General features: G+C 48.6%; 1 protein-coding gene across 2 annotated transcripts in view; it reads right to left on the bottom strand.

The window, feature by feature from the left end:
• LOC146251854 (arf-GAP with coiled-coil, ANK repeat and PH domain-containing protein 3-like) overlaps positions 1-15,667 on the bottom strand; it is a 48,269-nt gene that overhangs the window by 3,090 nt on the left and 29,512 nt on the right. Inside the window, exons 5-24 of one of the 2 annotated variants that reach the window (XM_084681293.1) lie at positions 15,291-15,349; positions 14,977-15,160; positions 14,146-14,190; positions 13,877-13,972; positions 13,161-13,235; positions 11,887-11,898; positions 7,651-7,763; positions 7,114-7,165; positions 6,707-6,807; positions 6,429-6,540; positions 6,112-6,320; positions 4,734-4,803; positions 4,480-4,574; positions 4,141-4,358; positions 3,892-3,993; positions 3,652-3,744; positions 3,243-3,475; positions 3,051-3,160; positions 2,071-2,181; positions 1,853-1,914 (exon numbers count right to left, since the gene is read on the bottom strand). In XM_084681293.1, the coding sequence (XP_084537419.1) occupies positions 1,853-1,914; positions 2,071-2,181; positions 3,051-3,160; positions 3,243-3,475; positions 3,652-3,744; positions 3,892-3,993; positions 4,141-4,358; positions 4,480-4,574; positions 4,734-4,803; positions 6,112-6,320; positions 6,429-6,540; positions 6,707-6,807; positions 7,114-7,165; positions 7,651-7,763; positions 11,887-11,898; positions 13,161-13,235; positions 13,877-13,972; positions 14,146-14,190; positions 14,977-15,160; positions 15,291-15,349 (2,152 nt within the window). Of the gene's footprint in view, positions 1-1,852; positions 1,915-2,070; positions 2,182-3,050; positions 3,161-3,242; positions 3,476-3,651; positions 3,752-3,889; positions 3,994-4,140; positions 4,359-4,479; positions 4,575-4,733; positions 4,804-6,111; positions 6,321-6,428; positions 6,541-6,706; positions 6,808-7,113; positions 7,166-7,650; positions 7,764-11,886; positions 11,899-13,160; positions 13,236-13,876; positions 13,973-14,145; positions 14,191-14,976; positions 15,161-15,290; positions 15,350-15,667 lie in introns of both variants that reach the window. The other variant, XM_084681292.1, reaches the window with a different exon arrangement.

The following is a 15,667-nucleotide window of genomic DNA, read 5'->3' on the forward strand; positions in this document are numbered from 1 at the left end:
ACTGTGTACACACACCATGTGTACACTAGCCATGCTCACACAGGGTGGGGGAGAGTGTGTGTGTGTGTGTGTGTGTGGTGGGTGTGGGGGCAAAGGCAGGGCGAGCAGGTTTGCTTGGACCAGGCCCCCTCCACACTCCTCACATAACAATGGGAATTGGAGTCAGTGGGAATGTCTAAACAGTGTCTGACACCAAGCCACAGTCAGCTTTAAGAAAGGCTGTCTGTGAACAGATCTCAGGATTTGGCGGCACATGTAACACGATTATTAACTAATTTAACATCATGTATATTGAATATTTACATACATAGAGTTATGAAGTAAACAATATCAACAGTAAGACCTGGGTAACAGCAACCCATGCACTACTTGACTGATAAACTAAGGACAAATCTAATAAAGCCATGATACATCAGATTACCATGAACCAACAAACATTTCAACATCTACAAATACTGTACGTAATACATGGAATATAAAATACTTTCATTAAATCTGTCCATCTTTCAATGCTTGTTTGTATATAAATCCCAGAAGTTCTATTGTCAAATTGTGGAGTTACGGTTGGTTTGAAGGTAATGATTAAAAAAATACCATTTGCCATTGTATTGTTAAAACATAATACAAAAAATACTGAGTGTCTGTATTGAAATAATCATTGCACTATTGCTCTGGGAAATTCTGTGAAGAAATGTTTTTGAAAGTTATACTATTGAATTAAACCACCAAAAAGGAAAATCAAAATGTTAAAAAAATAAAATAAAAAAAGACTTGCTGGTAGGAAAAGTGCGTAATGTTGAGTCTGCATAAAAGCATACTTTTAAATGGTCCTAAACTAGAAGAAAACACAGTAATGATATATAACCCATATATCATATCCTGTCAATCCAATGGAATTCCTTCTGCTTCTGTTACCTCCTCTAAATGCCAAAACAGATTCCAATGGTCACCCCTTCACCAAATAACATTCTAAAAAAACACATCATGCCACAACAACATAGCTTAAGCAGAACTCAACTTGTGAGAACTGCACTGACAGATAGAATGACAACAACTAACAGGCCTTTAGAATGAAGGTTGTAAATAAAGATCCTGTGGCAGCTGAGTTGGTCTGCTTACATGCACAAGTTTGCTAAGAGCGATGCAACTTAATACTGAAGGTAAAATTTAATCTGTGCTCAGACCTATACAGTCTGGTTACAAACGGGTCCCTAATGATTGGCCAGAGGCAATGCACCATGAGCTGAGAGGCCAAACCCTGCAGTACCACCAAGATCAGTTACCTTCCCAGGATAACATTCCCACAGAGACTTGTGGCATGGCCTATCACATTGTGAAAAACGAAGACTTTACCCTGTGTTCATGCACATAGATAAAAATACAGTTTGACTATTGCTCATCAAAGTCAACAAGTGCAGATTATGACATCATTAAGATAATACTGAAAGTTTCTCCTGGTGTTGAGTCTGAGTAAAGAGCTATCAGCATGTTAGTGTGGCCATGGCCTGAATAATGTTTACTGCTACATTATTTTGAGTGACAGGTAGAGGAATACTGTTTGGAATAATCCTGTTTCTTAGAGGAGAAACGTAAAGCTTGGGGTGACAGTCTATGAGGAATCTGGCCGAGAAAGGTATTCATAAAGGATACCTTCCTCCACAACATTCCCAACAGACCTGTATGGGCCTCAGCCCCCCAGTCTACAGGGGCTCTCCCCACCACTTCACAGGAGGGGAGAGAGCCTTGTTGCTTGCTGGTCAGACTGCCTAATATTCGGCTATATTGAGACAGATAAACTCCTGTATGCATTTCTTATACTGCTGTTCTGTGGGGCTGCTGGTGGGGTATTGACCTGGCTGGCCGAAGGGTCCCTCTGACTCTCTCATCTCCTCGTTCATCCTGGCCAGACGCAACCTGGGGGGGGGGGGGGGAGGAGGAGGGGGGGAGCAGAGACAGGGGGTGGAATGTTAGCTGGAGCCGCCAGGTGAGATGTAAGACACATTCAGCAGTATCAGAGTAGTGAGCCAGTAGTGAGTGTGTCAGTGTCCAGTGTGTTTGGGAGGCACGTACAGGGTGACGATGTCAGCGTTGGCGGCCTGCACAGCGATGCTCAGGGGGTCCTGGCCGTCCTCATCCCCATCATTCTGAGTGGCTCCTCTCTTCAGGAACAGACACACCTGCCTGGAGAACGCCCAGCGATAGCAGGGAGAGGTCAGTAGAGAGCACAACCACCCAGTACATCAGCTTGTATAGCTATGCAGATAGACCATTTATACTTTGTTTCGTTCTGGTGAGCACATTGACAGCCACCGAAAAGGGGAGTCGGGGAGAAAGGGAGACTCGGAGGAGGGCAGGGGGAGGTGGGGGTAGAGGGGAGGACGGCAGGGGGAGGTGGGGGTAGAGGGGAGGAGGGCAGGGGGAGGTGGGGGTAGAGGGGAGGAGGGCAGGGGGAGGTGGGGGTAGAGGGGAGGAGGGCAGGGGGAGGTGGGGGTAGAGGGGAGGACGGCAGGGGGAGGTGGGGGTAGAGGGGAGGACGGCAGGGGGAGGTGGGGGTAGAGGGGAGGAGGGCAGGGGGAGGTGGGGGTAGAGGGGAGGACGGCAGGGGGAGGTGGGGGTAGAGGGGAGGACGGCAGGGGGAGGTGGGGGTAGAGGGGAGGACGGCAGGGGGAGGTGGGGGTAGAGGGGAGGACGGCAGGGGGAGGTGAGGGTAGAGGGGAGGACGGCAGGGGGAGGTGGGGGTAGAGGGGAGGACGGCAGGGGGAGGTGGGGGTAGAGGGGAGGACGGCAAGGGGAGGTGGGGGTAGAGGGGAGGACGGCAGGGGGAGGTGGGGGTAGAGGGGAGGACGGCAGGGGGAGGTGGGGGTAGAGGGGAGGACGGCAGGGGGAGATGGGGGTAGAGGGGAGGACGGCAGGGGGAGGTGGGGGTAGAGGGGAGGACGGCAGGGGGAGGAGTAGTGCAGGGGGTGAAAGGCAGAGGGAGGAGGGGAGGGGGGGAGGGGGGGAGGGGGGCGGGAGACGGAGGGTAAGAGCAGGAATGTTGTGCCCCTCACCCTGTGTGTCCCAGATACGTGGCGTGGTGGAGTGGTCCCCTGCCCCTCAAGTCTCTTTGGTTGACGTCGGCAGCGTTCTGAAGCAGGAACTCACAGGCGATCAGCGAGCCCTGCACAGGCACAGACACACGGTCACACACATGTTCACCACCTCTTCAGACCACTTTCACGCTGGCCCCTCCCCTGGCTCACCCCTATCACCGCCTGGATGAGCGGCGTCTTGCCCTCGTCCTCCTCGTTGACAGAGTTGACGTCGGCCCCGTGGGCCAGCGCCTCCGCCATGATGGGCAGGTTCCGCGCCTTGGAGGCCTTGTACAGCAGAGCGCCAGGATGCAGCTCCCGCACGTCCTCGGGGTCCGACGTCTCCGGCTCTGGCTCCGCCTCCAGCTCCGCCTCCCCGCTGGAGTCCTCTGACACCTCACACTCTGTGGAGGCAGGACGAGGATGAATCCTGTACTCTACGTATACTGTCGTCTGCGATACACGTCACTCTTTTTGAAAGGACTGCAATTTCCACCCCCTGGCTGAACTTCAAGCGTTGCTATTTTGACTGTAGTCCACAGGTGTGTGTGTGTTATATATGCTAGCGTGTGGTTCTCACCCTCCTCGGTGACACTGTTCACCACGGAGCCAAACACCAGGATGTCAGTGCTGCCATCTGTGCTGCCTCCCAGGCCGCTGTCACTGCTCAGACCTGCAGGACCAGCACCCCCCCACACACACGGACACGTTAGTCACCGCTCCCACAGCCTAGAAACAGCTCATCCTCGAGAGTGTGTGCGTGCGTGTGTGTGTGGGTGGGTGTGGGGGTGGTGTTCCACTAGAGAGCTGGGCAACTTACTACGAGGCCCAGATCCTGTGTCGAAGTAGGAGAAGAGAGAGTCCAGCTCGTCCGGACAGAACAAAGAGTCTCGACGGAACTTCCTCTCTAGGGCAGCAGCCGCTGTAGGAACACACACACACACAGTGAGTACGAAAAAGAAACAGGTGGAACGGCGTACACTAACATGAATCCATTCACAGGGTTAGGGTTAGTTATGGTCCTATTAGCTTAGTTGGCTCTTTGCCGTGAGAACGAGAGTTGAGGTACCTGAGGAGAGGGTGGCAGGCGAGGCACTGCCCGGTTCGTGCCGGTATCTCCTCCTCGTCTTGGGCACTGTGGTGGCGCTGTTGTGTCTCCGGCACTTCTTCACGCTCCAGCGCCGCTCGGACTTCCTCTCGCCGTTCACCAGGATCTCTGTGACGCCCAGCTTCTTCAGGAACTTCTTCTCAACGTACTTGGCCTTGATCCACGCCTCCTTCTCCTGCCTGCAAAGCATCATGGGAGACATGGGTTTGAGTCCGTCTGGGATGACTGAGAGCTTTTCCTCCCAACATGGCAGTAGTGTGTGACTCTCCCTGGAGGGCTGTCCAGGTCCTGAGCTCTCACCTGGAGCTGGAGGGCCCAGGCTTCTTCAGGCCCTGCTCCTGGTAGGAGCCCTCATAGATGTGGTTGATGACACTGTTTCCAAGCTCGCACATCAACTGAAGTCAGGTACACAGAAACATGTCCTTTTAAAACTACTGTCAAACTACTCCAGTCTGGGTGAAATGGTAGACTTTGAAAGGTCATAGCTAAATACATGTATGTTTATTTCATTGTCAGATAAACCTGAGACAGAGATGACAAACATTTAGACAAACCTTTAGCAACTCAGGTTCCCAGGAGTCCAGCGTGAGAGAACGCACCTTGGAACAGTGAACCCCAAGACTCCTGTAACAGAGGCACATGGGAGGCATGAGGTAAGGAAGGAATACTTTTAATCTCCAATATCACAAAAACTGAAAATATATTGTGTTCAAGTTTGGTTCAAAACAGTCCTACATAAAACACTGTATACTACTGCCAGGCCAGGTGGAACATCTGCAGGTTAAAGGGACTAACATGGTGTCATATGGAGTATCTGTGGAGGCAAAAAATCTCAAGCGCGTTCTCTCCTGGGAAACAAGGCTCAATGTAGCCGCCCTCACTGTCATGCAAATCAGAGTTCCATCCACAAAACCGTCCAGTATCCAGGCAACGGTGGCATGCCAAAAAAAGAGTGTGTGTGTCAGTGTGTCTCTGCATCCCCCGCCTTCCTAATGGGAGGCCTCTTCTAATCTCCCTCTGAGAAGAAGGACAGGAAGACTATGCAACAGATGCATTGGACTGAGGGGGAGGTCCTTACATAAGCCATGATAATAGCAGCCCTGAAGTAAACACCAACAAGAAAAACTGCAAGAGGAAAACTTTCCCATCAAGTGCTCGAGAACAGCCATTATGATTCATCTGTGACGTAAGCAGCCCATTAGCCTGTATAGGAATATTAGAGGCAACACACTGCATCAAACTACTTCAAACATCACTCAAACACCTACACACCCGTTGACTTCATCAACTGAGTGTGCAGTGGAGACAGTTTGGCACAAAGAGACAGCTTAGATGAATAAAAAGCCCCAAACATCATCCTCAGATCGTCAAGATATCCTCTTAGCAAGTCGCAAATAGGTGCTCTGCAATGGATCACACACACCATCTCCATTGACTGTGTTCTGCGCACAGGGACTCTCATTGTCTCACTGTCTTCCACCAGTACTAAATGAGCTCTCCCAATCAAAGCCAGCCTGATCCAATAAGCAGCCTAGTCCCCAGTAATCCCCTGGGCCAGGCCGGGTGACTCAACGTGACGCTCAGGGCAGGCACTATAAGGCCATGACCTGTTGGCACCTCCCACTGTCTTCAGAGCCAAGGCCCAAGCAGCACATGGTCAGAACCATGGTCTGGAGTACAGTCATGACCGAGCAAACTACCATTTAAAACAACCATACACAGCCCCGTCCAAAGACGTAGGCCTATCTCTCTGTGACTTCTCAAATGTTTGCTCACATGTCCTATTTAAAGTCAGCTTGAGTACAACAACTGTGACATTGGTCATTGTGTAGCTTGTCACTGCCCTTCCTCCTCAGGTGAACTGGACCCAGGCCTTGAGGCTGGACCCAGGCTCCCCAGCATCAGTGCTCAGCTGTGGAGCGTGTGTCCTACCTGTGTATGCCGGAGCACTCGATGCAGAGCAGGATGCCCAGGTTGATGGAGGCCCAGCGAGGCTCAGCCTGGCCGCAGTCGCAGCACTGCTCGTTGCCGGGGAGACACTGGATGCGCTGCAGGACGCTCTCCCCTCGGACGCTGCGCTCCCGCGGCTCGCTGGCCGAGTCGATGCTGCTGGTGGACGGGGAGGCTGTCCTGTCGAGGCGCTGGACACACACACACACACACTCGTGAACAAATGTGGTTGAGATTTCTAACATCCATCACAGGTCAAATGCTATTCTGTATGCAGTAGGTACAGTAGATGGAGCCACCTCGATGTAGTAGGTGTCTGGGCTCTCCCTGTACGCTGAGGCAATGCTGGCCTGCACAGCCTGGATCCAGGACGACCTCAGCTTCTCAGACTCCGCCTGCAGCATACAGCTCCTGTAGGACACACACACACATGCTGTAATTCTCTACTACTGCGTGCAATTTGTTTTTCACCATTAGGAAAATGTATTAGACATATGGGAAAATCCCATAGGTGTGTCACTGAAGCTTCAACGGGAGGTGGATCATGTACGAGGGTGTTGAGAGGAGGGGGTCTTACTTGGTGGGGGAGACAACCTCGAAACAGAACCTCCTCTCGATGTCCTCACAGGGCTTGACTGAACACAGACGTAGGTCCTCCACCACCACCGTCAGAGAGTCCTGCAGGCAACACACCACTCAGTCAACCACCACACATGACCCATGACCAGGCACGCCAGATATCCCAACGTGGGATCGATAGGAGAGTAAAGTGAGCACATCGATATTTCTCACTGAGGTCACAGTGTGTTCTCTGAGGATGCTAATGCAGCGCAGAGCGTATGATGGATTCCAGCAAACGGCAAACTATAAAAGCAGAGACGACGCTCCCTTCCCCTCCCCAACCTCCCATTAAAATGGCACTTAACCCCTTAAAACCCTCCCAGGACTGGTGCTGTAATGGTAGTGGTGCTGTGTTCGACTTGCCTTCAGCTTCTTCTGATAGACCAGTTGACTGTTCTGTATGGAGAACCACCTCCTGGAAAGACATCAAATGAATAAATCACGAATGTTAGATGGATATCCTTCCACCGGCGAGTTAAAAGAATGTCCCTCCAGCCACTGGCATTAAGGAGTAAAAGGGTCCTTTGAGATGGGCTTTCCCCTGTGCTGCACTATCTAGGCACGTGAGAGGAATATATAGCAGGCTTCCATCTAACCTCTACATAGGACTGCACTGCCTGAGAGGCAGAGATGGACTAATTCGACTATCTTAATGCCTCAGTGAAGTCAGGAGTGACTCGCAGAATTGCCCATGGAGGGAAAGAGCTTGACATTTTAATGGATTGACTCAAGAGGTAGCCTACTGTAGTGTAAATCTCTAGTTCTAGGCTTTCAAACATACACACTGACAGAAGCTTTCCCTCTGAATATTGTTTAGAGGTGTTTCTTGGATGGTACATGCTCATACTGTGGCATTGTGTAAGTGTGGCTGGTTGAGGGTTAGCAGTTTGAATGCTGTACCTGTTCCAGGTCTTGAAGGCATTGCTGGCCCTCTTGAACAGGTAACCCTCCATCACCACACCATTGGGCGCGTCCACGTTGAACTCCGCCTTGGAGTCGTCGTAGGAGAAGTCCTGTCAGCCAGAGAGGAGGAGAGAGATGGAGGGAGACAAAGAGAGGAAGAGGAGGAGGCGAGAGATGGAGGGAGACAGAGAGAGGAAGAGGAGGAGGGGAGAGATGGAGGGAGGGAGAGAGAGTAAGAGGAGGAGGGGAGAGATGGAGGGAGACAGAGAGAGGAAGAGGAGGAAGGAACGAGACACACGTCAAACCCTGTTGTTGCTCCGTGTTTGCCTGGCAAAGTGAGACGAGGTGGCAGTGCGTGTGGCTCCCAGTCAGCCGGGGCATGCATCTCACAGAGGGACTGGAGTACTCTCTGGAAGACTGGTAGTGTTACATAAACAACCCTGAAGAGTGCATTCATGTAAATAAGTTCACATGGCACAACGGCACATGCATGTGTGACAAGGAAGCGTGCCCTACAGATACTTAGTGATTCATGTCCTTCTGGAAGTCCAGTAAGATACGGTGACAGTGACGTAAATGATTATATAAGCATCTGACTCAAGTTAAATTACCCATTCAGTTTTTCAACAGTTAATTTTAAATATATTATGCCCAACACTTTCTGTCAGGACAAATGGACAGTGACAGTCAGTTGTAATAAGATACAGTGTTAAGGCAACTGTTTAGGAAAATAATGCTTTGGAACAATGAATTAGACTTCTCACAGATCTTGTGGAAAAACATTCCGTTAAGGGAGCTTAATATGAACTGGTGTACAGTACCATCGGGTACAGAACATTGATTTAGCGTAAACTGAGTTTTAGCATCAAACACAAGCGACCTTTTAAATATATGAGAGCAGTTTTGCACACAGTTCCATCTGATCAGGTAGGCTAATCTCTGTTCTCTGATTTTCACAGCAGGATCCAGTACATAGAAGCAGCCCAGAGAACAGATCCACTATTCTCCCCAGGTTTGAATAACCCTCTCTTCTCCTGCTCTCTCCTTTTGACATGCATTCATACACTCTGTACACTATGGTAACTGCACAAGTCTGATTGTATTTGTCAGACACATATGAGTTACCGATTGGTTGCTTATAAATTCAGGTTGTATACTTTTTCATCAACTTAACACAAGTTGTGATTTGATCGGTGCCTTGAAAGGCTTCCTATTTCATACCCAAATAATCCTTTCACTTAAGACAACAGCACTAGACATCAAGACAGTTTATAACTACAATTGATAAGCTAACACACTAGAAACTGCAACCAAACATGAAAGTAGTCAGAAACACAGCTCAACCCACCAGAGTACGGTCCAGCCTTCCAAAAATCTTCATTTTCAAGCGCTTGGTGTATTCCAACAGCATGGAGGAACACAAACCAGACCAAACACCACCAGATAATTTGTACTTTCCAAAAAGGAAACACCGATTCCCAAAAGAAGGAGCTGTGGAGAGCAGCCGTGGGGGAGTTGAGCCAGTCCTGTGTGATCTCTGATCGCTGTCCTCAGGGGCAGCAGGCTGCGCGCTCAGTCTCACTGCGGAGCCGGGTGTAATTCCTAAGCAGACATGTGGCTCGTCCACGACAGCCACCTGCCTGTTTCCTTCCTGCCCTCCGCAGCTTTAGATTAGAGCTAATTACCATACAGCTGCCAATTTATCTGAGGCTGCTTGCTGAGGGGGAGCGGCCTCTACAGTAGCTGCTCTTGACCCTGAGAGACTCCCACTGAGGCTGGCTGGTGGCTCCACAGTCCACCCCGGTTCCACCCCTCCTGACGCGCCTCCCCAACCACACAGCCCTTTCAGAAGAGGGGGGCTTCAGGCTCCTGTTGACACCAGCGTCTATCAGGCACACAGCCCAGTTCATCAAGCAGACATCACCAAAGTGCTGATGAACACTTACTAGCTCTCCACTCGGAGAAAAGAGAGGCAATTAACAACCCCAGCAGCAATGCTACAGGAGTCCCCCAACTGCAGTGGCAGACAAATAACTGAGTCATCACATGCAGTTGTGATTACGAAGCAGTGGGGAAGTCTTACCTGGACAGGTCTGATGCCTGCTGTCTGTAGAGTGGCTGCACATAGCTCCAGGGGAGCTCAGCTGTGATAGCCTACCAAGCAATCTCTCAACCCAACAACAAAAGGGCATCCATTATTTAGGGTTCTGCGTCATACAGATGAAAAATGACTGGGAGTGAATTATTCAGTAATCAGTGTAACAGACAGACCTGCTTAGATCAAAGTGGGTGGACCATGAGCAAACAAGGTGACATCTTTATTTCTACTTTCCAATATACCCGGTGGCCTCGCTATGTACCTGAATGTACCATGGATAATGAAAACACTGTCTGTATTTACTCCAAACTTTAATGTTAAAAGAATGTTCCTTTGTTCTATCAAAGTTACTTTTTATGTTTAAGGAACCATTCCACAGAGCAGTTCATGTATACCATACGCACACAAGGTAGCAGAGTATTTTGGAGTTACAAAGATCACATCCAAAGATCCACTCAAGGTGTCTGGTGTCAGTAAACCGAGGAGATCAGAGCAGATGGAACGTGTTCACCTGCGGGCAGGGGACACAATATGGCAGCCTTCTGTCTCCACCCCAGGACAGTTGGTGGCTTTGATGATCCAGTCTGCTGTGACACATGCTGCCATTGGGAGCCGGACTCTCCTGTCCCTCACCAGGCCTAAGGTGTTGTCTGTTTCACCGAAAAGCCTGGAGCCTTGTCAAAACCAACCCTCCCCTACCCTCCCTCCAGCCCCTCTGCCTACTCTAATCCTCTGTCCACTTGATCCACTTAGCAGTTCCCTGGTCTGTCGCCATGAGAATCGGTTACCATGCAACCCTGTCCACCATTAGTCCCTGGCAGCACTGGTGTAAGAGAGCACTCCCACACTGCCGTTCATATAATTGCGTTGTCATCTCAAAGTGACAAACTAGAGCCATCTTTTGTATGTCAGTTCTGCAACCAGCTGCTAATGTGTTTGGTTGAATTACTCATTTGAAGACTCAACCTCAGTTCCTTGAAAGGTGAAAAAATTGAAGATTCAGGAAGATTATGCTTTGAAGAATATATATGCCAAACGTAAATATATCATAGCGTACGTAGCTACTTCAGACATCTGAATCTTACAGCCCAGGAAAGGAATTCAAAAACAAAATGTAGCTGGCAAAGCAGAAGAGCATGAATGTGATGTGGAGTCAGAGACATGGTGGAACCACAGGAAAAGCTGCCTAGGACACAAGTTATCCATTAAAGCTAAAAATGCATAAGAGCTCTCTGTCAGGCTTGACATGGAGCACTTTCTGTGTGTGGGAGCAGCTTCCTCCCAGCACTGCCTGTGATGCGTCTGGACGCCCCGCCAGCTGTCCCGGTGAGGTTTACACAAGAGTTATTGCCCATGTTCAAATGTGACGAGGAAAAACAAACGCCTCTGTTATCCCACATTCTCAGTGAGGAGGGACAGTGTACCCTCAGGGCATTTAGACTGTGGCCTCCAAGGGTTCAGTTCAATGTTAGTTAAAATTATCATTTATTTGGATACATCTGTATTTTTTGTTGAACAAGAGGAAATCTCAAGTCTGATCTGACGTTTTCCCAAAATGTAATATCAACTCTTCTAATAATATTACATATTTCTCAGCCTTAGGCAAATGGTGCTGGGTTACTTTTATAATCGAGGAAAAACTATTGAGAACAAGTCAAAAACATTCAGCCTGGTCAAAACAGACAAGTCTGAAGAAAAAATTAGATAGCGTAACCACCCACATGCAATGGGAATAGATAAAAACAAGAATATCCAGACACAGGAAGCTGAAGCAGCTTTTGGATAATAACTGTACAGGGAGAGAATCAAGCAGATCCTTATCTAATAGTGCCTATATCACTGCTATAAAAACTCTCCCACAGCAGAAATAAATAATCAATGACACAGTTTTACCTGGCCATTTAAACCAAGTTTTGAGGTCCTGATTGCTTTGTGTAAATTATTGAGTATGTGCTGTAGTGTGGCCTGCAGGGTTTGGCTCTTTACAGCTTGAGAGAACTTCAAAGGGGTTCTCTAATGTGCTCCAGTTGTACGTCTACTGTGCACAACTCCACTGCCTCTCCATTGCTGCCTTCCAAAGAGGCAGACCACAAGACACTCTTCATGGGGAAGGAGGAAGCGGAGAAGGTACTCACCTGCATGAGGGTCTGAGGAAGGCGGTCACAGCGGGGCGAGCGGCCCGGGGGCGAAGCGGGGAAGAGAGGAGGAGAGACACAGTGGACCAGAGGAGACAGCATTATTACTACATGGGAGACGCATGGCTAAAATGCACGAGTGTTCCGGAGGAAGGGATAATACAACCATCGTTATGCCTCGTTGCACCTCTGATTATCCTAATGAGATCATTAGGATAAGCAGGGACATAAGTAGGTCATCCTTTTGATTGTTTGCCCCCTTTATTATCAATTAGCCATATATGTATACTGTATATATACATCACATTTGAAGGGTTTTTGAGATAGACAAACTGACACCGTGGTTGTTTAATGTGTTTGAATCAAACAGCTCTGGTGCACACAGATCAATAACTGTCAGGACCCTGTCCAAGCCCCCCCCTCCTTGTGTCTGTCTCCAGGCTCCAGTCCCTCCGCAGAGACCGGCCTGTCCAGCAACACCCTGGGCTGCTGGCCTGTCTGCAGGCTAACAGATGGTCATTGATCCTGGGCCGGGGGACCCCTTCACCGGGTCACTGGACCCTGCAGTCTCATATGACAGCAGGGCCAGAAGGAGGTCCACATAACATCATGGTAATTACAATAAGCAACCATTGGTTAATTCAGTCATTTACTTCCCAAGTTAGTTTCCAAAGCCAGAATCTTACTTCATGTGCCTTTAAATACACATTTTAAGTCCTTCAATTTCTAAGTACTTCATACTGATTTCATTAAGATTGTTCTATAATACAAATGGGAGGTTTTAATCCTATAGCCCATCGTCAGCATTTTACTGAACTCCAGTCAGAGTTTACTGGATGATCTGATTGGCCAGCATGGATTAAAAAAGTGCTAGGTATTGTTATTTACAGTAGACAACACTGGGATTATCATGTCTCCTAACACTTAATTCCACCTGATTTAACAGTTTAAATGAATGGGTGGCCTTTCTGAGGGAGATTAATCAAAGGCTCCCCAGTCAACCTCTAATCCCAGTCATAACAGAACACTGGGCCAGGTGGCAGACTGACGCTGAACTTACACATACACATACAGTCACACACACACACACACACACACACACACACACACAGACACACACACACACACACAAGCACACTACAACACACCTGCACAAACACACAAACACACCTGTGCACGCACACGCACACGCGCACACACACACATATAGTGCTGGTGAACCACCCAAATGAGTCATCAGTGAGCGTGTGTGCTGAATCACAGCGTCCACTCACCCTCTGCTGTATGGTGGCATGCTTATGCTCCATGTCCCTCTTCTCCATGGCTGAATCAATCACCAGCTGATCCAACTGAAAACACACGCAGTACTACAGTTACAGCTGGTCACAAGCACAACAAGTCCAAGGAGAAGGAGTGGAAATCAGGTACAAGTCCAGGAACATGCATGGACATTCGTTGTGAAGCAAAAACAATTCCATCGCGGAGGCCACCTGATAGGCAGGACGATTGTGTTGGTTATCTGACAGCACCACATACTAGCATAGGCTGAGTACGTCATTATTTGGGTCAATGTTTTATAATGAGGCATCGAGCCCAGCTCTGTTTCAGTATCTGGCTGCCTGTACTGAAGGGATTCAAGTGGCTTTAGACTGATGTGTGTTGTCTTGCTGCTCTGCATCCTGAATGAGTATGTGTGTACAATAAAGTTTCAAACCAAACGACAGACCGAAAGGCTGAGTTCAAAATATGCCATAAACAAATTCATAGCATTAGTGATGCTACTGCATGCATCAATATTTCTCATCAGAGCTGATTCAATTCCAATCAGAATGTAGACCCAGGGAGATGCCAGGATTGGGGCCTGGAGCCAATCCAGGACAGGAAGGACAAGACGAGGCCAGGCAGGACAAGACCAGACCAGACCAGACCAGACCAGTCCAGGTTGTATGTAGAGTACAAGGGAAATGATGTGGTTGGTACACTGTCTCACCTCAGCAGCCAGCTTCTTCATGTAGGGGTCAATCTCATCCAGTAGGTTGTAGCCCTGCTGAAAGAGGGAGTGCTGCGCGTGCATGAAAGACAGCATCTGGAAGAGCAACAGACACACGTGTTATTTTACTCTGCTCACCTGCTCGTTAATAATAGATGAGAGGAGTATTTAGATCTGCCTTCACATGGAGCCACATGTCATGTGGGCCGCTAACACGCCCACTCTCGTTTGCATTGTGGGGTGATGGATACGAAGTGGAAGATACTTACAGCATCTAGGATTTCAAATTTCTTCTTGGCTTGCAGGACATTGATCTAGTGGAGGGAAAGAGAGTTGTGATTAGAATTCCACTTCTAACAATTACAGTTACAGAAACACTAGCAATTCATACCATGAGTCATGGATAGCTCTCCCTCTTGTGGATACTGGATAGCACTGTACTGTTACATGATAAGCGTTGTCTAAATACAATATAACTTCTGCATCTCGGCAGTTGTCTGTGAATAAACGTCTGGCACAGCGGCATTTATTTTATTTATATACAAAACAAATTAAGATATCTGCAATGAAGGAAATATTCAAATCTACTTGATGGTCCAATCCAAGTTCATCCTAAACAATAACTCATTGAAATCTTCAGATGGATTTGTCTAAAACATGGCTCTCTGGACCAGACCAACCTCTTCTGCCTTCAGCCATATTCTATCAAAACCAAGAGCACCAGAACGCAATTAGAGCAGGGAGGAGTGCCGGCAGCCATGATGCACAGCACCCAGGTCATACTGAATTCCTCTCCATGTTCCCACAGGCACTTATCGTCATCTGTTGTGCGGAGAACATGACTTGTGTGGGCCAAACGGGACCATGCTGGCCATGCCCATGCAGTGACAGGCACAGGGCTGACTGCCAACACCTCTCAGCCTGCCAGGGCCTGCCCTCAAGGCCCGCCTTCATGAGCACCACAGCAAAGATACGCTGCTTACATCACCACAGACCTTTCATTTTGGCTTGACCGACAGTATCTTGTGACAAAGTGTGGACTACTCACTTGTATATAATCTACTGACATCATGTGTGATGTTGTGCTTGGGTGTGCTGACCTGAAGGACGTAGTCCAGGGCGAGGTGACGGAAGCACTTGCGGGTGATGCTGAGGGTGCTGGTGGCCTCCTCCACCTCGTGGGGCTTGTTCCTGGGCGCCTGGGCGTTCTTCACCTGGGCGATCTCCATGTCCTCACGCACACGGTCAAAGTGCTTCTTGGTCTCCTTGAATTTACGCACATCCCTGAGAATTTGGAAAAACATCAGGAATATATGATAACAATGCTAATTGAATTGAACATATTTTTGAAAGTGGGAATGGATGGCTCGATGTTCATGACTGATAGCAGCACAGAGAGAAAGCCTCTACTTACTCTTTCACAAAGTTGTGCAACTGTTGCTTGACAGACCTTTGAGCTTGATCGAATAGTATCTGAAAGGTTTAAAAAGAGGAAATGAATGAAGTGGGATTCTTTCTATATAAGTTCACTGCCCATACATCTATTCGCTGGCATTGAGAAGTTTATTTGCATGTGTTTTACTTCCCAGACTGCCGACACAGTAGACAGCGTAGTGGAGTCCATGTTCAACCAACAGAGGGCAATAAAGCACCACAATTGTTCCATGGTCTTGAGAATTGGATGCCAAAAATATAAATCATCCCATCACGCATTGAAATGCTGGAAGATGAATATCAAAGACACATCCACAAATACACCCACAAGTGTGCACACATACTCATACAACACCA

The sequence above is a fragment of the Hypomesus nipponensis genome, chromosome 18 (genome assembly GCF_054491055.1).
Source record: "Hypomesus nipponensis isolate SF chromosome 18, ASM5449105v1, whole genome shotgun sequence".
Lineage (NCBI taxonomy): Eukaryota > Metazoa > Chordata > Actinopteri > Osmeriformes > Osmeridae > Hypomesus > Hypomesus nipponensis.